The sequence below is a fragment of the Chiloscyllium punctatum genome, chromosome 9 (genome assembly GCF_047496795.1).
Source record: "Chiloscyllium punctatum isolate Juve2018m chromosome 9, sChiPun1.3, whole genome shotgun sequence".
NCBI lineage: Eukaryota > Metazoa > Chordata > Chondrichthyes > Orectolobiformes > Hemiscylliidae > Chiloscyllium > Chiloscyllium punctatum.
Window position 1 is genome coordinate 55372569 of NC_092747.1, and position 27734 is coordinate 55400302.

The 27734-nt window shown below is 39.4% G+C and overlaps 1 protein-coding gene across 3 annotated transcripts in view; it reads left to right on the forward strand.

The window, feature by feature from the left end:
* LOC140481418 (four and a half LIM domains protein 2) overlaps nucleotides 1–27734 on the forward strand; it is a 45674-nt gene that overhangs the window by 16167 nt on the left and 1773 nt on the right. For 2 of the 3 annotated variants that reach the window (XM_072577574.1, XM_072577575.1), the window contains exons 2-5: nucleotides 599–780; nucleotides 16455–16629; nucleotides 20876–21045; nucleotides 27156–27342. In XM_072577574.1, the coding sequence (XP_072433675.1) occupies nucleotides 625–780; nucleotides 16455–16629; nucleotides 20876–21045; nucleotides 27156–27342 (688 nt within the window). In that variant the 5' untranslated portion in view covers nucleotides 599–624. Of the gene's footprint in view, nucleotides 1–331; nucleotides 419–598; nucleotides 781–16454; nucleotides 16630–20875; nucleotides 21046–27155; nucleotides 27343–27734 lie in introns of those variants that run through there. The other variant, XM_072577573.1, reaches the window with a different exon arrangement.

Consider the following 27734-nt stretch of genomic DNA (forward strand, 5'->3'; position numbering starts at 1 on the left):
GCATCCACACTTTAGGGATTCTAAGTTAAATCGTAATAATCTATTGATATCATCATGTACTTTTATGTATGATCTTAGGAAGTGTTTACCAGCCCTTTGTGAAGGTCTGCTGTGTTTCTCTGTTAAAATGAGTCTGGTGATTTACTAATAAAGAAAAATTAAAGAAAGCAATCTGGATAACAGTAAACCTATGAAGAAGGAGGGTCAGCTTTGCCAGCTGTAGTGAAGCTCAGAGAGAGAATGATTTTCTAGCTTTATATCCATATATGGTAAAACGACACAGGATTTTATTAGGCAGCCAGCCACTCAATTGCTTCAACACAACACTCATCAGTTATTAGACGTGCAGCAGTTCAAACTGTATGAATTCTAGGGACTGGTGATCTAACACCTTAGCTTCTGTTTGACTACCGGAACTGTGAGTGACTGACTGACAATTTGTCATAATTTACATTTCTGATTTCACTCTGAGAGCTGTTGATCTGTAAATGTTTTTTTATTGTCTTACCATGGCTGAATTGAGTCAAATGTAGATGTGTTGCAATGCATAGAGATAAACAGGACTGCTTCAATTTCCTGCTCTTGTTTTGCATTCTAGGTGCTTAGAGCTTTCCAAAAAGCACGATGACAGAACGCTTTGACTGTCACTATTGCAAGGAGTCCCTCTTTGGGAAGAAATACATCCTTAGAGAAGAGAATGCTTATTGTGTGAAGTGCTACGAAAGCCTTTATTCTAATACCTGTGAGGAATGCAAGAAACCAATTGCGTGTGACAATAAGGTATATGATCTATCATCTTCATTCACTGAGGTGGAAGTGCCATGCAGTGCAATGTCTGGTGTTTTATCTGTTTCATTTCTGTATTTTGAGTTTGCTTAATGAATAGTATCATACAGAAATGTTGTGTGAGTTAGCTATTTCATTGCAGTTGTGTGCTCAATGGAAGTCCTTTTTAAAAGTAACTAAGAACAACAGGAATTACTGTTCATTTTATGAAAGTCCACTCTGGCAAGAATCAACAAGACATATTACAGGCAAGACTAGTACTTTTTACTTGCAGAAATTAAATACATAACTTGTGAAATTATTGAACATCTTAACTGTTGATTGCTGTTTATCCAAAGTTGTTTAATTCAAGCTATAAAATGACTCATATCCTTTGCATACTAAATTCTTATTTTATTATGTTATTCAAGCTGCTTAATTGAAATTGTTGTACAACTCAGATTTTTATTCTAAAAATCAACTCCAAATTATTACTAACCAACTGATGTAACTTGTTGATTTTGTATTTGCATTTTATTCAAACTTTATTTTGTAACATTATCCTTTCTTTGCAAATTAATTTCTGTCTTCAGACTAATTTTGCTTTTGTGGTGCTGTTGCTATTGGTGCAGATGTATTAGCTGCTGTAAAGAATAACAATAATAGCTTTAGGTTCCAAAGTCCCTTATTACCACAGTTTTGGCTACCAGGATAATTGAAGGCAACCGAAATGGACCGAGATCTTTTTCTCAAAATTGCTGTGTTTCTATTTCATGAGGCTTCATGTCATCCCATCATTCCCAATTTCTCTTCATGCTACAGGAAGCTGCTTTAGTTTCCATTGAGTACCCTTCTAGTTCAGCAGAGCTTCTATTTGGAAAGTTAATTGAATGAGGATTATACAAATAACCAAGTTCATGACATTGTGCATTAGTATTCTAGTGTTCAAAGCTATGGAACCTACCTGTTCATATTTGCAGTGGCTCTGCATGGTTCAGATCACAATTTCAGCTGTATTTAATTTGAGTTCCTGTTGTTGGGTAACAGTTGATTTTCTTATCAAATTTATATGTCAATGTTCTCTCATAGCCCATGAAAATATTGAAAGTATTTGGGTACAACTCCGTGAGAGGCAATTTTGTGGCACAGTTGCCGAGATAGTGAGTCAAAGGTTCTGGGTTCAAGTCCAAGCTGTATCAGAGGTATATTATAACATGTCTGACAAGGTTAATTTAAAGCTGAAAACGTGTTGCTGGAAAAGCGCAGCAGGTCAGGCAGCATCCAAGGAGCAGGAGAATCAACGTTTCGGGCATGAGCCCTTCTTCATATGTGAGTAATAATAATAGGTATGGCAGTCCTTTTTAAACACATCATAACCAAGTTCAACTGAATCACGTTTCAACACTCAAATGTACACATCCAGCAAGACTTGCTAAATGTCAACAAGCAGAAAATGCAATGGCTGAAATTTTCATCATGAACCAGTCAGCATTTGGCCAATTCATTCTTCAGCAAACATTACAGTTGAGATGAAGTAACTCAACACATACTTGTAATGAAACCTGAAATGCTCATATCTGTGTCTTTCAGCTACTCACTTTGCAAAGTCTCTCTTTTCCTGTTCCAAGTACTCTTACATTTTCTCAAATGTGTCTTGTGAAATCATCTATGTTTTTCTAACTTCCTGTTGGATGCTGCACCAATAAAAGTTTGATCGGGCAAGATACTAAATAATCCTAGGGCCTAGTTGTCAAGGGTGTTTGAAAATTCAGCTGGGCTGGGTTTAAGTATGTGTGTGTGTGTGTGTGTGTGTGACAGAAGCTAGCTGATCTTCTTGTTTTAACCAACAAAACAAAGATTGGGCAGGTTCCAAAAATAGCAAACAGCGCGCTCCATCAGGTTACCAAGGTGGCAGAGAAAAATATAGCCACAAAAGTAGTCTGAAATGACTCGTTCACTGACATTCTCTTCCTGTGAACAAACATTAAGTTCACTGATCAACTTCCTATGCAAGTCAGATGAAGCTAACAAATTTAATGTTGCAGATATAAGCTTGCAATTATTATAAATTTATGACTGGCATGGTGACTCGATAACACTTAATGAACCATATGCTAAGTGTCAGATCACCTGATGTTGTTTGCTTTCTTGCACATTTCTCACATTTTATGATTTTTCTGACATGTAGTTCATTTTTTTTTGCAATGGTCTACTGCAAGTCTCACAAACTCTGCCCTACCCAAAACTATGGTCAATAAGAACTTAGGCTCTTGACTCTTGTACTCGAAATACTACCTACTTATTTTCTCTGTGCTGCTAATCGTCAATGGCTGGCCATGTCCTAAATCATTGATTTCAAAATCTTTGTTCTGTTCTGTAAGGATTCTTCATGTGTTCACTCTGCAATCTGATAACTGCTTCTGTTCTTTTAATTCTGGGTGACACATTTAAGTTAAAGCAATCCAGGGGTGCATAGTTTCTTGAAAGCGGAGTTACAGGTAGACAGGGTGATGAAAAAGGCATTTGGTATACTTGCCTTCATTAGTCAGAGCATTGAGTATAGGAGTTGGGATTTCATGTTGCAGTTATACAGGACATTGTTGAGTCCACTTTTAAAATATTGCATACAATTCTGGTCTCCCTCCTATAGGAAGGATGTTGTTAAACTTGACAGGATATAGAAAAGATTTACACGGATGTCGCGAGGACTGGAGGGTTTGAGTTATAGGGAGAAGCTGAGTTATAGGCTGGGGCTTTTTTCCCTGGTGCATTGGAGGCTGAGGGGTGACCTTATAGAGGTTTATAAAATCATCAGGGACATGGATAGGGTGAATAGCTAAGGTGTTTTTCTTAGGGTGAGGAAAATCCAAACCTAGAGGGCATAGGTTTATGGTGAGAGGGGAAAGATTTTAAAAAGACCTGAGGGTTAACTTACACGCTGAGGGTGGTTCTCATACATGGAATGAACTGCCAGAGGAGGTGGTGGAGCCTGGTACAATTTCAACCTTTAAAAGGCACCTGGATGGATATATGAATAGGAAGGGTTGAAAAGGGATATGGGTCAAATGCTGGCAAATGAGACACGGTCAGATTGGGATGTCTGGTCAAGTTAGGCTGAAGGGTCTATTTCCATGCTGTATGACTCTACAACTCTAAAAGATATTTTGGTTCCACACTTGGTGACAAAGATATCAGGAGCATCGATGGAGCTGGATTGGAAAGGGAAGCAGATCTTACTCGGTCCAGTAACATCCCATTAACGGTAATGTGATATTGAGTCTGTTTAAATGCAAGCAAAGGAGAGTTATTCCCATTGTCACCATTGGCTTAGCTGTGATAAATATGGCAAACTCACTCGTAGGTACTATATTGGCTTAGAAACATCTTAGTAAAGTGTAAAATGGTCTTTCTTGAACCAATTTCCACAATCAAGTCCCTGAATTTTCTTGAATTGATAAATAGACATTTTTTTTGTTTCTCTCTTCACAAACCTAGAATTTCCTTGTTCTTGGCTCATGGTGTAGGCTGGTCTGTATATGTACTGTAAAGACCTATCCATGTTTGCAAAGACATGTGCACATTATAAGTTGCATAATAACTTATGTGTGTCACATGATAACGTATACACATTTTGTTTTATTGTTTCTACATTGTACCAATCACTGGCAAGGCAAATATTTGTTGCATCCCTAGCTGCCCTTGACAAACTGGTAACAACCTACTTTCTTTGAACTGCTGCAGTCCTTGGGAAGTAGGTACACACATAGTGGTGTTAGGAAGGGACTTTCAGAATTTTGAAGTAGTGACAGTGAAGGAAAACTAATATATTTCCAAGTCAGGATGGTATGTGGTTTGGAGGGAATCGTGCAGGTAGTTGTGTTCCAAGGTGTCTTCTAGCTTTTTCTCTCTAAGTGGTAGAGGTCATGGATTTGATATGTACCACCAAAGGAGTTCGGATGAATACACAGATGCCACTTTGATTAGTAGTGGAGGGGACACACAATAATGTGATGAATAGGATGAAATCAAACAGGTTGCTTTGGCCTTGACGGTGTCAAGCTTTTTAAATGTTGTTGGAACTGAACTCATTCAGGCAAGTAGAAGTATTCCATCACTCGCCTCTTTCAGGAGTGAGTTACTTAGCTCATGTTTAAAACTCAGATGCTATTATAAAACCAAAATCACTTTCTCTAATTTTTAGCTTCTTTTACTGAAGAGAATCATCTGTTATATACAAAAAGGCATTCCTGATTGATTTGGAGTTCAAATGTGCAGCAAATATTTGAGTCCAAAGCAGTTCATGTTTGCTGCATGCAAAGCAGCTTTCATAGTTTTCATAATATAATCATTTTATTGTGCACCATTTTACTAGTTACTTTGCATGTTGAAATGTAGATCATTTTAATGCATTGTATTAATTATAACCACACTGAAGCAGGTCATTTTTTGTGAGATTAGGTGCAAATCATGGCCTTTACACTCATGATTATTAAATAACAGTCCCTTGCAACATTTGTTGTTAAGATTATTTTGGTATCAGTCCATCAACCATCATAAACCTTTCAGTAAATACAATTCTTTGACATATTGTCATAAACAATCCATCCTGACTGCTGAGGGAAACCACACCAGGCATGTGACACACTTCAGAGAAGCTTCAAAGTTTATCAGAGTAACTGCAGCAAGACTCATTTATCAACAGTTTAGAACATAGAACATAGAACAATACAGCACAGAACAGGCCCTTCGGCCCACGATGTTGTGCCGAACATTTGTCCTAGCTTAAGCACCTATCCATGTACCTATCCAATTGCCGCTTAAAGGTCACCAATGATTCTGACTCTGCCACTCCCACAGGCAGCGCATTCCATGCCCCCACCACTCTCTGGGTAAAGAACCTACCCCTGACATCCCCCCATACCTTCCACCCTTCACCTTAAATTTATGTCCCCTTGTAACACTCTGTTGTACCCGGGAAAAAAGTCTCTGAGTGTCTACTCTATCTATTCCCCTGATCATCTTATAAACCTCTATCAAGTCACCCCTCATCCTTCGCCGTTCCAATGAGAAAAGGCCTAGCACTCTCAACCTATCCTCGTACGACCTATTCTCCATTCCAGGCAACATCCTGGTAAATCTCCTCTGCACCCTCTCCAAAGCTTCCACATCTTTCCTAAAATGAGGTGACCAGAACTGCACACAGTACTTCAAATGTGGCCTTACCAAGGTCCTATACAGCTGCAGCATCACCTCACGACTCTTGAATTCAATCCCTCTGCTAATGAACGCTAATACACCATAGGCCTTCTTACAAGCTCTATCCACCTGAGTTACAACTTTCAAAGATCTATGAACATAGACCCCAAGATCCCTCTGCTCCTCCACCTTACTAAGAACCCTACCGTTAACCCTGTATTCTGCATTCTTATTTGTTCTCCCAAAATGGACAACCTCACACTTGACAGGGTTGAACTCCATCTGCCATTCCTCAGCCCAGCTCTGCATCATATCTAAGTCCCTTTGCAGCTGACAACAGCCCTCCTCACTATCCACAACTCCACCAATCTTTGTATCATCTGCAAATTTACTGACCCATCCTTCGACTCCCTCTTCCAAGTCATTAATAAAAATTACAAACAGCAGAGGACCCAGAACTGATCCCTGCGGAACTCCACTTGTAACTGGGCTCCAGGCTGAATATTTACCATCTACCACCACTCTCTGACTTCAATCGGTTAGCCAGTTCTCTATCCAACTGACCAAACTTCCCACTATCCCATGCCTCCTTACTTTCCGCATAAGCCTACCATGAGGAACCTTATCAAATGCCTTACTAAAATCCATGTACACTACATCCACTGCTCTACCCTCATCCACATGCTTGGTCACCTCCTCAAAGAATTCAATAAGACTTGTAAGGCAAGACCTACCCCTCATAAATCCGTGCTGGCTGTCCCTAATCAAGCAGTGTCTTTCCAGATACTCATAAATCCCATCCTTCAGTACCCTTTCCATTACTCTGCCTACCACCGAAGTAAGACTAACTGGCCTGTAATTCCCGGGGTTATCCCTATTCCCTTTTTTGAACAGGGGCACAACATTCGCCACTCTCCAGTCCCCTGGCACCACCCCCATTGACAGTGAAGACGAAAAGATCATTGCCAACGGTTCTGCAATTTCCTCTCTTGCTTCCCACATAATCCTAGGATATATCCCGTCAGGCCCGGGGGATTTGTCTATCCTCAAGTTTTTCAAAATGCCCAACACATCTTCCTTCCTAACAAGTATCTCCTCTAGCTTATCAGTCCATTTCATACTCTCCTCTTCAACAATACAGTCACTCTCATTTGTAAATACTGAAGAAAAGTACTCATTCAAGACCTCTCCTATCTCTTCCGACTCAATACACAGTCTCCCACTACTGTCCTTGATCGGACCTACTCTCGTTCTCGTCATTCTCATGTTTCTCACATACGCATAAAAGGCCTTGGTGTTATCCTTGATCCTACCCGCTAAAGGTTTTTCATGCCCTCTCTTAGCTCTCCTAATCCCTTTCTTCAGCTCCCTCCCGGCTATCCTATATCCCTCCAATGCCCTGTGTGAACCTTGTTTCCTCAACCTTATGCAAGCCTCCTTCTTCCTCCTTACAAGACAGTCAACCTCCCTCGTCAACCAAGGTTCCCTCACACGACCATCTCTTTCCTGCCTGACACGTCGTATCTGTTCCTTGAAAAAATTCCACATTTCAACGACATCCTTCCCTGACAGCCTATGCTCCCAATTTATGCTCCTCAGATCCTGTCTTGCAGCATCGTATTTACCCTTCCCCTAATTGTAAAACCTGCCCTGTTGCACGCACCTATCTCTCTCCATCTCTCCATAACCAAGATGAAAGTCACAGAATTGTGGTCACCATCACCAAAATGCTCACCCACTAACAAGCCCATAACTTGTCCTGGTTCGTTACCAAATACCAAATCCAATATGGCCTCCCCTCTGGTCAGACAATCTACATACTGAATTAGAAAAGCTTCCTGGACACACTGCGCAAACACCGCCCCGTCCAATCTACTTGATCTAAAGAGCTTCTAATCAATATTTGGGAAGTTGAAATCGCCCATGACTACTACCCTGTGGCTTCTGCACCTTTCCAAAACCTGTTTCCCTGTGGCTTCTGCACCTTTCCAAAATCTGTTTCCCAATCTGTTTCTCCACATCTCTGCTGCTATTGGGGGGCCTATAGTAAACACCCAACAAGGTGACTGCTCCTTTCCTATTTCTGACTTCAGCCCATACTACCTCCAAAGGCTGATCCCCCTCGAACTGCCTTTCTGCAGCTGTTATACCATTTCTAATTAGCAACGCCAGCCCCCCTCCTTTTTTACCACCCTCCTTAATCTTACTGAAACATCTTTCTACCAGGAACCTCCAACAACCATTCCTGTCTCTCTTCTGTCCACATTTCCGTGATGGCCACAACATTGTAGTCCCAAGTACCGATCCACGCCTTAAGTTCACCCACCTTATTTCTGATACTCCTTGCGTTGAAGTATACACACTTGAGCCCATCTCTGTCTGTAAGTATTCCCTGTCCGTGCTTCCTCTCCACAGCCTCCCTACATTCTTGGACATCCTGACACACAGCTAACCTACTTGCTGGACTACAAGTCTGGATCCCATCCCCCTGCCAAATTAGTTTAAACCCCCCCCCGAAGAGTGCTAGCAAACCTACCTCCCAGGATATTGGTGCCCTCTGGTTCAGGTGCAACCTGTCCTGCTTGTACAGGTCCCCCTTCCCCAGAATGCAGTCCAATTGTCCAAATATCTGAAGCCCTCCCTCCTACACCATCCTTGTAGCCAAGTGTTCAACTGCACTCTCTCCCTATTCCTTGCCTCACTGTCACCTGGCACCGGCAACAACCCAGAGATGACGACTCTGTCCGTCCTAGCTTTTAGCTTCCAGCCTAACTCCCTGAGCTCCTGAATGACCTCCCCACCCCTCTTCCTACCTATGTCGTTGGTGCCAAAGTGCACCACGACTTCTGGCTGCACACTCTCCCCCTTAAGGATTCTGAAGACACAGTCCGAGACGTCTCTATTGAGTATGTTTCCATGAATGCAAACCAATTGGCTCCTTAAAAATTCAGAAAGATGTGATGTTGAACAGCACCATCTACTTCGAATTAAAACTGCAATGAGAAAACATGGAGTGTGTAGCATGACCAAATCTTGACGATGTCTGCCCAAGTAAGGTTGAGTGGAGATATGGAGATATTTCTTGTATCATGGCAATATATACAAAAACATATCAAAACTGATGAAGAATCAGTCGATTCGAAACGTTAGCTCTGTTTATTTTTCTCCACAGTTGCTGCCAGATATGTTGAATTTCTCCAACACTTACTATTTTTGTGTTAGAAGAATTTCTGAAAGGTTTTATTCCCACATTTCATTCTTCTGAAAGTGCTTTCTAGTTGAATGTAATTCTGTACCACATCACAACTCTCCAGTGTCTTGCCTCAGCACATATTCTTTCTATCTAATCTTGGAAAGCCAATGTCACCAAGCCTGATAATGGCCATAATACATGCACAGACACAACTTTCAACTCATGCTTCCTAAATAACGATGACAAGCAGAAATATCCTGCTTCCTTCCCTTTAACTATTTAAGGACATTTCCAGTCCTTTGTTGTGTCAACTGAGTGCTAGACGATAATGGTTAAGTTCTGTTATGCTGGAGGATAGCATAAATCACTAATGATGGTTGCTAAAATCGAAACAGATGGAGACTAGACCAGAGCAGCAGGGTCCTCAGAAAGGTCTTACTTACATTCCTAATAAATATTGAATATAGATTAATGAAGACTCTTTGTGGCAAAGATCCATTCTACAGCCAGCTCTAAACATGGTAGTAGCAGGTAGCACTGATTCCTTGGTTGACCTCATTGGTGTTGTTAACATTCAAAGTAGCAAAGCAGGAAACCTTGGGCAAGGCCTGAAACAAAAGTGGTAAGATATTCTCAGAGTTCATCAATGCCATGACCAGAGACAAAGCTCCAAGACTGATCAGCAAGACTGTTTGTGGGAGGCACTGGAAGACTGGCTGGAATGCTCGTTGGATGCTGCCTGAACTGCTGTGCTCTTCCAGCACCACTAATCCAGTATTTGGTTTTCAGCATCTGCAGTTATTGTTTTTACCTAGAAGCTCTCAGCCCAGGCTACAAAAAGTCACCTGGAAAGCTACCACTTGACAAAAAATCCACAAGCACATCAAAGCATCATTTACCTAACTGTTGTGACTGCTACCATTGTGACCAGACTCTAGTTGTGATTCCCCAATTTATTACTGTTAGAAGCAGAATACTCCCACTGCCACACCCTGGCTGAGAAGGGTTATACTGAGTCCAGTTCTTAACTCACCCTCCCCCCTTAGTTGCCTAATTTATAAAGGATTTGTTTATCCCACATCCAATGAACGTATGTTTTAAATGGAGCCAATTTAACTAGGTTTTTTTGAGTAAACAAAAGCCTGAGTTTATCAGTTACTAAACATGAGAGGAAATAATTATGCAATATACCATACCCGCAGCAGATTAGCAATGAGAAGTGATGAGTTAAAAAATTAGTTGAAAGATATACAGAGCTGGTACACATGGGTACTTCAGCTTATTAGCATAAAATAGCACAAACACAACAGGGTTGAAATGGCTTTAACCCCTGTTCTTGTGCAGTCTGGGAAGGGAAGGCATGTTTCTCACTGAGATTGTTGCCTTTTCTCCTATCATGTTCATAGTTTGAAATAACTTCCTAGAGATTACGGTTCAGTTTGTAATGGATTTCTCATCTTATAAGTCCATTGCTTTGAAGCTTCCTGGATCGTCCTCAGCTGTGGCCTTTCTCTCCAGATTGACACTGAATTTACAATCATTTGTCTGGCTATAGCAGTCCTCTTTTAACAAGCATACTGGATTTAAAAATTTGATGTGTTCGTGATTTGTGATGATGAAGCTACTCCAAGGTTGTGACCAGTGACACGCAATTTCCTAGGTGGACAATTATAGTTATTAGCAAGTGAATGCTGATAATGGTGACCCAAAGGTGGTAATGGAGATGAGGACAAAAGCACACACTGAAAGTCCACTAATAAAGCATGGAAAGAATGAGCATGCTATTGCTGCCATTGCTTCAGCTCCACATGCCAATGACCAGAAAGAACCCCATCAGCAGGAGGTTTGTCCAGCCATTAATACAGAGATATTTCAGCAACGCAAGACAGCTCATTTCACAACACCAGCTCACCATTGCAACGCTCAACTGAACAGTGCGACTTGTTCGCTGAGCAAGGACTAATGCGTGGTGAGGACCAAAAATGTATCCTTCCATGGGGAGGTTGGAGAGTTGCAAGGTGACCTCTACAACTTAGAATTCATCTGGTATGTCTGTGAAATCTACTTCATTAACATCACAGCTAATGGAGAGGTCATTGATTTTATTTGGAACTCACAACTGCAGTATCTAATTTTAGTTTCTTCATCATGCTTCAGACTTGAGCTCCTTCAACTGCATAACAATTAGTTTCAAGGTCTTGGATCTGTTCCAAATCATGTGCTAGGGCAGATGACTGGGATAGAAATCACCAACACTTTGTAAGTCACTCATCACTTTTCGTTATTAAGTGAAGGAGATTATCTGGCTCTGAAACACCCGTGATCAGAAGTAGCAGTTCCTTCACTATGTTGTGAGCCAGTTTTTTTTTGATGATATTCCATTCCTTTGACCACAAATGCTTACTCTTTTCATTCACTCATTCACTCTTCAGGAGACATTACAGGCACGATAGTGGCCAATGCAAGACAATTTCTTAGACATACATTTGTGGGGAAAGGGCAAATGGGAATGAATGCAGTCCAGTGTCATGAAAGCAGAGTTCTCTTATCTTCCTATTGCCCTTGAGGACAGTGTAAATGCAGAGGTGTATTTCTCATTGCAGTTCCACTGAAGCTACCATTCCCATTTATTTATCAAAGCAGTACTACAACTGGATGTACTTTCTATCACCAGGAAGGCGTTTTTGGAAAGTATGATTTCACAACCAAGGCATGAGGAGCTCCTATTGGAAAATTCAATATTTTTGGCTTCAGCTAGGATTTTGAGGAGATACAGTAGAATATGATCTGCAAAAGGAATCCTAAGGAATTGAAAAGGAATGCTTTTGAGGGAAGTCACGTATTTTCACCAGCTATTTGATAAGTCAATGAAAGAAAACAAAGACCTTCAAGTCCCATGCTGCAGTAAAAGTGAGCTACTGATGAAATTTCAGTTGCACAATGAGGTAACAGAAAGCAACTAAAGACAACTGCTTCAAGAACAGGAAGAAGCAAGGCTGTGATTAGTAAAAAAAAACAGGAACTCACTGCTGAAAAGGAAAATATTACAGAAAGATTCTGCATGCCATATCCAGGGATAGCCAATGCTCTGGAGAAATTGACAGAAGCCAGTGTTGCTGTAAACATAGAAAATGACTCTTTTTAACTGAAATATTGAAATCTCAAAGTTCAATGTGAATCATTAGCAGCGGACAATGTTCTGTGTCAAACAGCAACTGATGAACTTAAATCTACAAAGGCAATGTTTGAGAAAGGGAAGGGAGATAACAAAAGGAACAGGAGTTGGCCATTCAGCCCCTTGTATCTGCTATGTTCTACAATCAGTACACAGCTGATCTGACATTTCTCATGTCCACTTTCCTGGCCTTTCCACATAACCCCTGATTCTCCCTCTGATCAAAAATTTTCCTATCTCAGTCTTAAATATACACAAAGACTCTGCCCCTACAATGCGCACAAAGATTCACAACAATCTGTGAGAAGAAATTCCTCCTCATCTCAGATCAAAATTTGGCACCCTTTAATTCTGAGACTCTGCCCTCTGGTCTTTGACTCTCCCGTGAACCCAGTTTAAACTTGCAGAAGGCTCTCCTGGAAAAGCAAGCTTTCAATAATAAAAGAGAATGATAATAATCAAGCCAGTTCCAATTCTCTGATGAAGTTAAGATTAACAGGGATGTGACCAACATTAAATCCTCTGTTATTATCCAATCTCCATGCAAGTCAACAAATCAGTCTGTAACAGCATCTCCATGTGCTGAGTAGATGTCCCATTGCCCCAATAAATTGATCAAGTTCTTTGAATAACCTACTAAAACCCTTTAGTCCAATTGTACTGGAGTTCTTTGTTTTCAAACTAGCCTGCACTGGAGATGCCACAGATGTGCTACACACCGATGTCCTCTGTTCTCACTGCTTCTGCTTCAATCTGCAATCAGGGTATTGCAAATGTCTTGTTTAGTGTTTTCTCCCTTCTTTAGATCTTGTTGATAGCTCCAGATGAACCACATTATTGTAATGATTCACATAATGATCATGGTGATTTTGTATCCTGGCATTCAGGCGCTATATGGTCCTTTAAGTTCAGCTCAGGTTAAAGTGTGCGTGGAATCATCCCCACACCACCTACCAACTGACTGATCATTCCTAAGGCTCCAGTATTGTCTGTGTCTCTTCCAGTTGATCAAGACTAATGGCGTTGCCATTGCCTTGGCAAGGAGAAATGCCTATTTTGGTTCCACAGTGAACATCCTCGAGAGCAGTCTCAAGCTCCTGGAGATAAAAAAAACTCCATTATGTACAGTAACTGATGTGTCCATACCCTCCCCAGAATTATAGGCTGGGTCACCAACAGGTCTTTCCCTCTCTGGCTATCCTTCTTCTTTATCCCTCGAGGTGATGTTCAGTTATTTCTTCATGATTATTCCTATGGAGGAGAGTGTAGGAGCTGGAGGTGCTCCTTTTCACAAAGGCAGGGCTGAAGTTTTGCTTCCAGAGAGAGGAAAAGAAGTAGGTTTGATCTAAAGCCATCTCCCCTCCCCATTTCCTGTCTTTGATTCTTCCAGTTGCTGGTGGTTTGTCTCCTGAGTCCAGCCTTCATTGACTTCTCTTCACTGCTGATTTACGTAGTTGTGACTGACACAGCCCAGATATCAGTTGTTGTGTCAGATTACATTCTCAAGATAATTCCAAGGATGTGCAGAAATTCAATTACCAAAATCCTATCCTCCTCAAGGCGGACTGAGACAGAAACCTTGAAGGTGGAAGGTGGAAAGATTGCATTGTTAATGGTTAAATATTAAGAGAAATGCTAACAGATAATTGATAATGATTCAAATGGATTGAACAAAAGACTTTGGGGGAAATGTATGTTAATGTTTATCTTCTATTATTCTAATGGATAGCATATGTCATCGATAATGCCTGCTGAGGTGAGAGCAGATGGAGCTAGGTCCTGAGCAGCAGAGTTGTCAGAATGTTGTCTCCTACTTACCTTTATAAATATTGTATAAAGTTCAATAAAAGTTCTTGATTACAACGATCCACTGCAGAATCATCTTTGAACACTCTTACAAGTGCAATTAACTCAGTTCATATCAAATATTGATCCTAAGCTTCCTTGCTTTGTAGGCCTCAGTATAGGGTATGTAATGTACTAAGTTATTAATATAGCTTTATGAATATTTTTGTCCTGAGATGTTGACTTAGGTACTTTGCTTTGGTACATTATATTGTCAGAATATGGTTGTTTTATATATTTTCAATTGTTAAACAAGTCTACACAATAAAGCAAATATTGATCTGATAGTTTAAATATTCTTTGCATTTTATCAAAATGCAGAGAGTTATGCAACATTTTTAGTTCATTCACCATTTCCTCTAATAAAGTAAGTTACTAAATAACAAAGAAAGATACACAAGGAGGTTTTGGTCAAAATTTATGCAGTAGCCAATTTCTTCTGTACAACTTTTATTTCTTTTCCTATTTTCACCTCAAATTATATTTCTCTTACTTCATTTTTAAGATCACAACTCATTTTTCATCATATAACATTTGCCCTCTCTTTGTCAGCCAAGTAGTTATCCATCTTATTTGAAGTTGAACACCGAGTCAGGGAAAGTTATATTACCAGAGACTATGTCACAGTGAAAGTCAGCTCGGTACTCAATTGATGATCACTCATTCTCATGGTTAGCAGGTAGATGATTCGACAGTGAACAAAATTTTATCAACACTGGTCTAGGAAGGTAATTGTACCACTCACACTGCCATTCAGGTAAAGATCAATTAAATAACAAGAAATTAGACAGAATTCAGTACCACAACTTTTGATCGTGCTCAGACACTAGGGCTATTTCTTCTTATTACACCTTTTCATCTGCTGAGTCTTCACAAAACAACGTCATACCATTTTCAAAATATGAGCTATTTCTGAAGTAGTTCCTGAAGAATTTTGCTAGCATATTAACTTGAATATCATAAACTGCCACTGAATTTTCAATTCGAGGGAAATAGTGTACTATAGCTTTGAACTGACTATAAAACCTGTGGGAAAGCCAAAAAACCTACATTTTAAAGATTGATTTATATATTTCCAGAAAACACACCAAAATATGAGCTACTTCTGAAGTATTTCCTGAATAATTTTGCATAAGAGAAAATCATATTTCACAATAGAGATATGATGCCATTGTTAATTTCCATTGACTAACTCTGAGTTTTATCATTTGTCTTTAAGCCATCACAATAACAATTCAAGTCTTCCTTTTTATGCCAAAATGTTTGACACAAAAAAGTCATATTTGGCTCTGTTTGTGCAATATAGTCATTAATGATAGAGCTAGTTTCAATGCCAGCAGGTTCTATTCACACTGAGTCATCAATTTCTGGATTAAGTTACCAAGGCATGATGTGAGTGTGATTTCCAGCAAGAATTCAAAATGGAACTGGACAGGTTCCTATACGTGGAGACTTAATTATAAAAATAGGTGAAATAAGAGCGCTTACTCACTAGTGATTGCTTTTGGGGTTCAGAGAATAATATCACCTCGATTTTGTGTGGATGTTTTATTTATTTGCTTTTCTGCTTCTTCTGGATGGCTATGGAGGGGAGAGGTGATGTGTGGGGTGAAATAGGGATAATGGTGTGTATAGGCTGGACCATGGAGGACAGGAGAGGTTTGTTCGATCAGTTGTCTTTTTTCATATGCCCACACACTTATTGCCAGACAGTATCCACTCAATGAGGTGGCAGCAAATAAATTCACAAAAAAAAACTCTTGAGGGCCATCTATAAACCATTTTCTAATACTCACTATCCATCATTCCATCTCTATAATATGTAAACTGAACCACATGTAGTACGTAATGCACATATGACTTTATGCTATAAGTGTAAAAGGTTTCAATGTAAGGGACTAGTTTGAAAGAAAATAAAACTTGCCAATTTCACTTTTCATTATAGTAAAGCATGCTTTCTAAAATAATTTGCTAGCTTCTGCTGACATTTTCCATAAAGATAAATCTCCATGGGAGTTACTGTACTTCTACATTTTTAAGTTATTAGTGCAGCCACTTCCTGTGCATATGTGCAAGATCATTTTTGTACAGCTCATGCTTTTAATTGTCAAAGAAAAATGTAAACCAAAAACATCTGTGTTATCTACAGGACACATCAAGACATCTCCCTACCCTCACAGAGGCAAAGAACATTAACTCTAATGTAAACTGTGTGACATTTAATCTACAATTTGAGATGCTGCAGCTTTGCATTTTTATTTTATAATTTGATTCCAACAGGACTTGTCCTATAAGGATCGCCACTGGCATGAAGCCTGCTTTCATTGCTTTCAGTGCAAACGGTCACTGGCAGATAAACCTTTCGCTGCCAAGGATGACCAATTGCTCTGTACAGACTGTTACTCAAATGAGTATTCCTCCAAGTGTCAGAGCTGCAAGAAGACAATCATTCCAGGTCAGAGCAAAGTTTATCTATTTCAACTCAATGTCTATCTGAATTGATGTAAATTTATTTTCTATTTGTAGATTGATTCCTCAATCAATACCATCGGGATGGTCAAAATGTTCTTTCATTTTCTTTTGTCGTTAATGCATTGAAGAACCCCAATCTTGAGTTGAGAGGTTTGGGCTATAGATTAATACTTAGGTCACCATCAGTGTTGCTTCCATTTTCTGCATGCAGAAGAAAACAGATCCAAATAGTTTTTTTCACTCCTCTCCTTCTGACAGACTCTCTTGCTGCAGGGTTCACACCCAGTGGGTAAGGGTAAAATCTGAAAACAATCTTCTGTTGGAGCAAGGCTGCAGTTTGCTGAAGTTCCAATATTAACTTGCAGTTATAATGGAAAACAGGCAATAGGAGATGGAGAGCAACAGTAGGTAGGTTATTGAAAAAACAGCCAGCACAATACCACAAGTGTTACATTATTGTCAAAAATGGAAATCAGCCTTTGGAAGTTTGAAACACTTCCAATATTTAGATAATCAATCAGAATCTGTTGACAGAGTGGATCAGTTTTCACAAAGGATCCATAATTGAAATGCTAATTGATTTGTTCTCTCCAGGAATGTTTTACGTATTGCTGGGTGTTTGCAATTATTTTTTGTTTTTGTCTATGTTTGACAGCTGATCGTTTTGGAGTCTAGCATTATAATCCACATTTACCAGTATAATTCCCATTCTGGGCTAATGACGGCAACCACAAAATATGCCAACTGATAGTACTTGTTGAAAATGATGAATATAATAACTGCTTTCAAGAGAGCTGAAATAGTCTTAGATTTTGAGATGTCCCTCACATTTAGAGCCACATCCCAAGTTCCATTCCAACTTATTTAAAACTCATTCGCAGGATGAGGGTGACGCTGAATAGGCAGCGTTTATTGTCCATCCCAAACAGTAGTTAAGAGTCAACCACATTGTTGTGGATCTGGAGTCCAGACCAGGTAAGGATGGTAGTTTCCTTCACTAAAGGACATTAATGAAACAGATGAGCTTTTCCAACAATGGTTTTCATGGTCATCATCAGACTCTTAATTCCAGATTTTGACTGAATTCAAATTCCACCATGGCAGGATTTGAACTTGGGTTCCCAAAGCATTATCTGGGTCTTTGGATTAACGGTACAGTGACAACACTGGTAGGCCATCACCTACCCTTATTATTACCACAATAAGGTATTCTTCTATGACTAATACAACATGCCAGAATATGGGGAAATGATAGTGTAGTGGCAATCTAGAGACCCAAACTAATGTCCTGGGGAGCATGGTTTCAAGTCTCCACGCAACAGCAGGTGAATTTAAATTCAATTAAAGAAGAACTTTTTAAAATTTTGCAATTAAAAGCACAGTAATGATGACCAAGAAAGCATCATCAATTATTATAAAATCCCATTTTTTAGTGAAGCAACTTTGCTTCCCTTACCTATTCTGGCTAATAAGTGACTGCAGATCCAAAGCAATGTATTTTACTCTTAACCACTCTTCTGAAATGACCACTCATTACTAAAGGCAATTACTAACGTCCATTTCCCATAAAATTATTATTTCTTTTAAATATAACCTTTTATTGTACCTAAAAAGATTTAAATCAAACTCACAAACCAGAAAAATGGATACCCTTAGTTTGAAGACAATGGAGCTGAAAGTAAAATATTCAAATCCCCATAATTATCTTTTTTTTTAAACTGAAGCACTGAGTAAATCAAACTTTTAAAAAAATCTGTAGATTGTTTTATATATATATATAAAATGGCCCCAAATACCTGCAAAGCTTCTTAATATGGCTTTTCACACCCATTAGAGAGCTTTACTTAGAAATACTTAGAATCTCTAGAGTGTGGAAACAAGTTCACATTGACCGTCCAAAGAGTAACCCAGATCCATTCCCGATGACTCAACTTTTACCTCTAACTAATGCACCTAACCTACACCTCCCTGAACACTATAGCAATTTAGCATGGCCAACTCACCTAACCTGCACATCTTTGGACTGTGGGAGGAAACCGGAACACCCAGAGGTTGTCCTGAGATTTTATGATCACTAGCATTTTCTGGCTCCTTCATGCTGGAGACTGGCATGCTGAGTGAGATAAAGTGAAGATTGGTGTGAGCCATTTTGATAGCAATGCATTTTTCAGCCACACAGAGCAGATGGCTACTGATGGTATTTCCATAATGGCACTTGCACCAACATGCATTACTTAATTTAGGTGGCCACACACTGATCTCAAATTCTCTGGTAAGGTTAGATGCCAGCAAACAGTTTGAGCTCAATTTATGAGGTCTATGAATTTAAGAATTGGAAACAATGTTGCTAAATGAAATGATCTGTGTCAGAATTAAACTGACAGGTCTGCATCCAGTGGCAGTTTTGTCACAAAATAGACCTCAAAGCTTCCAATATTAAAGAGTGGCAACTGAAATCAACTAAGTTTTTTCTTCTCTGTGAATGGTTGAATTAAATATTTGGTTGAAGAACTTTCATGAGAAAATAGTCTTTAACTTTATTGGCACTGTTGCCAGCAGGATAGCAGGAGTAACAAAAAATGCCTGCAGCAATACTGTAAGAATTCAATTATTAATAAGCTGTATATTATGCTTTCATAGGGACTACATGGCTTATTGGTTTACTGCTGTAGTCACAAATTGCAGTCAATATTTGTGTACCATCAAGACAATTCTGTTTACAGTACCCCCTTCACTCAGTGCCAGTATCTGTTGTCTCTGAATCAGAAGATTACAGGTTCAAGAGCCCCCATTTCAGAGACCAAAACATAATTTAAGATTTGCACTGTCAATAGTACTACCACATATAGATGCTAAATTTATAACCTCTCTCCTGAATGTAAAAAAAAATTCAAAGTGAAGGAGGACTGTTTTCCTTTTGTCCTGATCGATGTTTAACTTTGAACTATGATGAGAAATACATCATCACATTGGTGTCTGTGAGACACGTACACAAAATGACTGCTCATTCTCACACATTACAATATTGCCTACATGTCAAAAAAGTCATCTCTGGATTATGATTTCAGGAAAGCTCCATGTAAATATAAATTATTTATTTCTTCAAGAAAATATTTTCATTTATTCTCCAGCTTATCAGTATTTATGATTATCTGACATCAATTACTCGATAGTGTTGATTAATTCGGCCATTGTTATGATGAGTACATGGCAATTTTGTTCTGTTACTGCTAAACCAAATATTGCTAAGTTGAATCACAGAACTATCATCAAATCCAAAATTTGGCGATCTTCCTTAAATTGGCATTAACTGGGCTGCTACAGCAAAGTGTCATTTACATAACAGATCTTAATTAAACTATTCATTTGATATGACTGTTATATGCAACTGCAACCGCTCCAATAGATGATGACCAGATGGTGCATCCACTACATCCTGCAAATTATATCCAATTAGCATACAAAGTTGATGATTATTCTGCCTGGCTCTAACTGTCAAAAATGAATGTTATGCTGTGATGAATTATCATAGAAAGGATTGCAGTCATATGAAACTTTAGACCTATTGCTGAAATGAAATTTTCATGGGACTGAGGTTTCTCTTTTAAAAAAGAACAGTTCTGTGTTTAAGAGGAATTATTAATGCCATAAACATAGAGATGTTATTTCTTAAATAACTAAAGAACCAACCACTACATCTCTCACAAACATACACATACAACGCTCATACAGACACAATCAAGAAAAGCTGTGCTCCAAATTTCATACTTTCAGAAGAAGTTGCCTACTCAGAGAGTAATTTCAGAAATACATTGATGGACAGTGTTTTGCTTCAGTGTTCTTTCTTTGTGATTGTCAGTAAAGTAGCAATAATAAGCTGAGGTGGTAGAATAACTTCATTAAATTTGTACCAATAGAGTCAATCTTTGTGAAGTAAACTTTGCTAACTTCTAAACAGATGGGAGGAGGAAAATTATTTTCATGGCTTAGCGTCTTTAGCTGACACTTTAATTCTGAGAAAATGTAATTTAGTAAACATTTAATGTTATTGTCTTACAGGTCATTAGCTCATTTCAGCTTCAGCTGACAAGATCTAATAATAATACCTTGTACAGCACGCTCCACAGGCTGTTACAGGAAAACTATTGCATATTCTTTACTTTCTGAAGGGAGTAGAAGAAGTCGCATCTGGATTTTAACTGTTCTTTGCATCTCTTGCTAAAATACAGGCACTCGCAAGATGGAGTACAAGGGTAACAGCTGGCATGAGACTTGTTTCATTTGTCATCGCTGCCAACAACCAATAGGCACAAAAAGTTTCATCCCAAAGGACAATGAGAACTACTGTGTGCCTTGTTATGAAAAGCAGTTTGCCATGCATTGTGTGCAGTGCAAGAAGGTGAGACACTTACTACAAGGTCAGTGGGCGGTAACACTTTCAATGAATATAAGCCAATTGTATGGTATGGCATTAGGCCAGTCAAATCAAGAAAGTTCAGGTTTCCTCCTGCTAAGCTAATTAAATCCAGTGGAAAGCACTACGGAGACCAGAACTAACATCAGTAACACTGAACCAGTGGCAAAGAAAAAAAATCTTCTGCAAGTTCCATTCCTAACTGTTGGTTATAGCAATTCCTACTTGAAACTTGTATGTAAACAATGAGAAAGTAAATTGAGTGTAGAGTTCATTAAACAGATTATGAAGGATCCTGGGCAGCATGGTGGCACAGTGGTTAGCACTGCTACCTCACAGCGCCAGAGACCCGGGTTCAATTCCCGCCTCAGGCGACTCTCTGTGTGGAGTTTGCGTAGGTTTCCTCCGGGTGCTCCGGTTTCCTTCCATGGTCCAAAAAATGTACAGGTTAGGTGAATTGGCCATGCTAAATTACCCGTAGTGTTAGGTGTAGGGGAATGGGTCTAGGTGGATGCGCTTCGGTGGGTTGGTGTGGACTTGTTGGGCCGAAGAGCCTGTTTCCACACTGTAAATAATCTAAATGCATTCAATATTTGATTTCACTAGTGAATAATTGTTCCTTAGATAAGATAGCAGATGCTTGTTCGCATGCAACGTTAGGAGATTAAAACAAATTTTTGGAAATTAAAACAAAAGCAATGCAATAGATACCAAACATGTATTTATACTACTTACTTGTGTCTTTCTGGTTCTCACCTCCAAAAAGTTTGAGAAGCCCATGCACCTCCCTGTCACCAAACCTGGGATCATATCTATTGAGTTACCTTGAACATTTGTTTCCTCTCTCTTTGCCAAGGACTAATATTCCCCTAAGGTTCCCTCCTAATCAGACATGAACTACATTTTTCTTTGTTTAGTTCTTGTCTTCACCCTACTGGCTCTAAGGGTTCACATTTTCTATAGATGAGCTGATGGGTGATGATGACCCAGTGGCATTAACACTACCACATTAATGCAGACACCCTGATAATGTTGCAGGAATCCAAGTTCAAATCCTGCCATGACAGATTGTAATATTTCAATTCAAAACATATCTGGACTTAGGAGTAATTGCTGACCATGAAACCATTGCTGTTGGCCAGAAAAACCCATCTGGTTCATTAATGTCCTTTAGGGAAGGAAATTGCCGTCCTTACCTGGTCTGGCCTACATGTGACTTCAGATCTACAGCAATGTGGTTCACATTTAACTAATCTCTGGACAATTAGGGAAGGGTTAAAATGCTGGTTTGGCTGGTGACACCTACATCTATGAATGGAAAAATGGAAATATACCCCACTTTGTGTTTCCTTGACCCTATTGCCACTAAACTGTTGGCTACTCCTTAGCTTCTTGGTCACTATGATAGCTATAAATTAAGCATGGTTTCTCCTTCTCCATAGGATCTCCCTCCTTCAAAACCTTTGTCACATTTTTTTCTCTGATCTCTCTTTGCTAAGCAAATTGTTATCTTCCAAAGTGCCCTTCTCTCTATTAGAAATTCTTCCATCAAATTTCCATTCCTGTCACAGCAGCTTGACCAGATTTGGTCACAAATATATAATCTTTCTTGCTCTTAAACATTACCCCTTCTTGTCCTCCTTGACTTCTTTGCAGCCTTTTGTATAATCAGCCTCACTTCTCCAATGCCCCTCCTCCATTGTCAAGCTCAGTAGGATTGTCCTTGCCTTATTCTGACCATAGAAAGATGAATTACAAAGCTAACTTCTCTTTCCATTCCTGCACTATTACCTCTGGAATCTAACTTCCACCCCAACTCCCCATACCTTACTGATTTACATGTTATATTTTTGTTACATCATCTGCATTTAAGACGTTGATACCCAACTTTACTGTCTCCATCACTTTTCTTGTGTAGTTATGGCTGAATGATAGAATGAGCAAATGATCACAGCTAAAAGGAGGCAATTTAGCCCATCATGTTCTGCATTGGTTCTACAAAGAAGCAGTTCACTAATTCCACTCCTATGTCTTCTCCTATAGTATTGTGTAGTGTTCCTTTTCTGGTTAAATCCAAGTCCCTCATTGATTGAAGTTCCACTGTATTATCAAGGAATACATTCCAGATCCCAGTCATTTGCTGTGTGAAGATGCTTTTCTTCAGTGGCCATTGCTTCTTTTGTTAATTTTCTTAAAATATATGCCAGTCCTCCACCCACCCAGATTTTCAATTTTTGACCACTATCCAGAGCCATCATGAGTTTGCTTACATCGGTCAAGTTCCCTCTCCACCTTCTCTTCATCAAGGAAAATAGGTTCAAATTATATAGTTAACTGGAGTTCCTTATCCCATTCTCGTAAATCATTTTTACATCATCTATAATGCTGTCCTAAATGTGATGCCCAGAGCAATACATAATACTAATGTGTTTTATTTAAGTTTAACTTTTGTAATCAATGCCCTTATTAATACAGTCCAATTTGGCATATGCTTTACTAAACATATTTCTAACCAGTTCTGTCACCTTCAGTGGTCTATTCACATATAAAACTCTGCTCCTGCAACCCCTCTAGAATTGTATTATTTATTTTACCTTTTCTTTGTGTTCTTTCTACCAAAATGAATTAATCCACTTACATGGTTAAATTCCATTTGCCACTTGAGCACGCAAAGCCATTCATGGAGAGGAGATATATTGTGGCAAATCACACTGCGTATTATCCCTCCCCCAATGGCTATAAATAGATGAAGTTCCTTTGTATTACAGATAAATGTGAGGTGCTGCATTTTGGGAAAGCAAATCTTAGCAGGACTTATACACTCAATGGTAAGATCCTAGGGAGTGTTGCTGAACAAAGAGACCTTGGACTGCAGGTTCATAGTTCCTTGAAAGTGGAGTCACAGATAGATAGGATAGTGAAGAAGGCGTTTGGTATGCTTTCCTTCATTAGTCAGAGTATTGAGTACAGGAGTTGGGAGGTCATGTTGTGGTTGTACAGGACATTGGTTAGGCCACTTTTGGAATATTGTGTGCAATTCTGGTCTTCTTCCTTTCGGAAAGATGTTGTGAAACTTGAAAGGGTTCAGAAACGACTTACAAAGATGTTGCCAGGGTTGGAGGATTTGAGCTATAGGGAGAGGCTGAACAGGCTGGGGCTGTTTTCCCTGGAGTGTTGGAGGCTGAGGGGTGACCTTCTAGAGGTTTACAAAATTATGAGGGGCATGGATAGGGGTCGGGGAGTCCAGAACTAGAGGGCATAGGTTTAGGGTGAGAGGGGAAAGATATAAAAGAGACCTATGGGGCAACTTTTCACACAGTGGGTGGTATGTGTATGGAATGAGCTGCCAGAGGAAGTGGTGGAGGCTGGTACAATTGCAACATTTATGAGGCATTTGGATGGGTTTATGAATAGGAGGGGTTTGAAGGGATATGGACCGGGTGCTGGCAGGTGAGACTAGATTGGGTTGGAATATCTGGTCGGCATGGACAGGTCGGACCGAAGGGTCTGTTTCCATGCTGTACATATTTATGACTCTATAACTCTATGACACCTTGTCGCATTCAAATGAAATTGGAAGTGTCACTCTCACCCATTCAAGGGTAACCCCAATCCTGGCTTCCGGTTCCCTGAAGTGCCCGTGGTCTCAGCACAAGCCCACAATATGCAAAGCTTGATAACATTATGCACAGGATATGCAGCCTAAATTTGAGGTAACCTTATGCTATAGCTGTCAAGTTTTAGCTGGGAAGTAGCTTCATGAATTAAGGAGAACGTTTAATCTGATTGGTGGTCCAAAAATGCTCAGTTGCAGAGGAAGCAGAAAATTGTAATCATGGATTAGATGAATGAGTGAAAAAGTGATCAATTTAATACAATGCAGGAATGCATTGATAAAAATAGGTGAAATAAAAAGACTTAAAGGGGAAGTTGAGGGTTATATTTCTTCTGGGGTATCAGATATACTGGTAAACAAATCATTTAAAGTCAACACATTGGTGTAAAATCAATTAAGAGAAAGTGAGGTCTGCAGATGCTGGAGATCAGAGTTGAGAATGTGTTGCTGGAAAAGCACAGCAGGTCAGGCAGCATCCGAGGAGCAGGAGAATCAACGTTTTTCTAGCAACACGCTCTTGACATTGGTGTAAACTTCTATTGTTTTATCACCCAATATGTGAGAGTCCATCAAAGGAAGTGCTAAGAAACTTATATTCAGGTATGAGTATTGTCCACTTTTAAAAAGGAATTTTTTTTGTTAAAGATTTACAGAATATAAATTATAAGATGAAGCCATAACAATAACAATATGGGCGGCACGGTGGCATATGGGTGGCACAGTGGCACAGTGGTTAGCACTGCTACTTCACAGCATCAGAGACCTGGGTTCAATTCCCGCCTCAGGCGACTCTCTGTGTGGAGTTTGCACATTCTCCCTGTGTCTGTGTGGGTTTCCACCGCGTGCTCCGGTTTCCTCCCACAATCCAAAAAAAAATGTTCAGGTTAGGTGAATTGGCCATGCTAAATTGCCCGTAGTGTAAGGTGAAGGAGTAAATGTAGGGGAATGGGTCTGGGTGGGTTGTGCTTCTGCGGGTTGGTGTGGACTTGTTGGGCTGAAGGGCCTGTTTCTATACTGTAAGTAAGTAATCTAATCAATGACAAGCTGTGGGTTATATTCTGAAATGATCAGTAGATTTAAGGAATAGATTTAAATGTTTACTGGAGCTGATTTGTTTTTTGTTTACTCTTGGTGGGGTGAAGAATTTGTTGATTCAGTCTGATTACCAGTTACAAACTCAGCCTGGATTTTCTTTCCACAGACAATCTATAGATGGGTGGCCTGCATCAAAGTTGAAACATAAAAATGGAAAAAAACTGACAATTAGCCTCACTATCTCAGTGCCACTAAACCTACATTCACTTGTCTTTATATGTGTTGAGATTCACACAGTTCCACAAATTATAAAGTTGGTCTATTGGCAACTTTCTAAATAAGGCCTGAGTCACTTGTTTACTGTCCCAGCTAATGCTGTAATAGGGTGCATTAAATCCATACTGTTGGATAATGGCTACTGAGATCAGGTTAGTTCTTGTCACATATTGTGTAAACTCACAAAAGGTCCTAAAGGCGTTCACTCCTGGTCCCGAAAAGTACTCATTCCATCTCAGATTTACCCTGGAATGTACCTCAAATGCTTGAGCAACAGATGAAGCTAACTGTTTCATGCTGTTTTTGTGTAGTAGCAAGGCAAGTGGTGTTTGCCACTAACAGGTGCTGTCGTCAAGTTAATAAGTAATGTAGTATATGAATTTCAGTACTAGTTTGATACCAGATTTGTATACTGTGCAACCCAAAGACTGGTGGATCTTATCAAACAGCATATTCTTTTAGCTGTTCCCAACAAGCAGTTACTGACCAGACCAAACCCATATATACTTACTCAACTCATAACATAGTGTTGAACTTTAGACATAAATCTACAACTGGACAACAGTTGCTGGACAATCCTGAATGTGAAGAATTACACTAACAGCCAATTTGGGATTGTTAGTCAGGGTCACAAGTGTAGCACTTGTGGGTGTACTGAAACCTACAAACATTAATGCATTGAGCCCTGTTCTTTCCAGATAGAATGAAAGTAAGACCATAAGCCATTCAGCCCATCAAGTCTGCTGTGCTGTTCAGTATGTACATGCACTGCCCTTGTTTCAACTTCCATTCCTTGGTTCACTTTTCAGGGCTATGCCCTGATGAATGAAAATCAACCTGCCTTGTTTAAAATTTAAACAAAGCCTGGCAGATAAATATCAATTGGCATTAGTGGATGAATTCTCCATGGCAATGCCTCTACCAATCAGAGTCCACTTGGCATCTGTGCGGTATAAATGTTGATTTTCCATTGAATTTGTGTTCTTAAATTGTCCCCATAAGTGCAAGATGATAAATCTTGACAAAATATGTTTTTATCAGCAAAACAAATATCTTCTCTCCATTGTGCGCTCAATATTTTCACTAAAGGTGTGCTATAGTGTTATGAATCAATACCTGGTAAAGTTGAAGTAACTTATACTTGCCTATAATTCACCTTGCAAACCAGGCCATTACAACTGGAGGCGTCACTTACCATGATCAACCCTGGCACAAAGAATGCTTTCTCTGCACAGGATGCAAGATTCCATTGACTGGTCAACGTTTCACCTCACGAGATGAATTTGCCTACTGCCTGGATTGTTTCAGTAATCTCTATGCCAAAAAATGTGCTGCTTGTGCCAATCCAATAACTGGTAAGTTCTTCATTGTGATGTGATTGTGGAAGGAGGAAATTATCAACAACTCTTCAAATGAATCTTTGTACTGCTTATCCACTGAGATATGTTAACTTGACATCTGGTACAGAAAAATGTTTAGATTTAATCTGATTCTTCTACTATCTGGGGAGTAATTTTCACCTTCACTACCGAGAGAGAAATTCAGTGGAATTGAGTGGCTACCTAATTTTAGAAACTGGCAAATTTCTGTTCAATTAAAGGCAATAACAACAATGTATATTTAAAGTGACTTTTAACATAACAAATTATCCCAAGGAGCAGTTTAGTGAAAAAAAATCACGAACATTGAGCTGCATGAAGTAATTTTAGCTCAGATTATGAAATGGTGACGAGCAAGTAAATTTTCA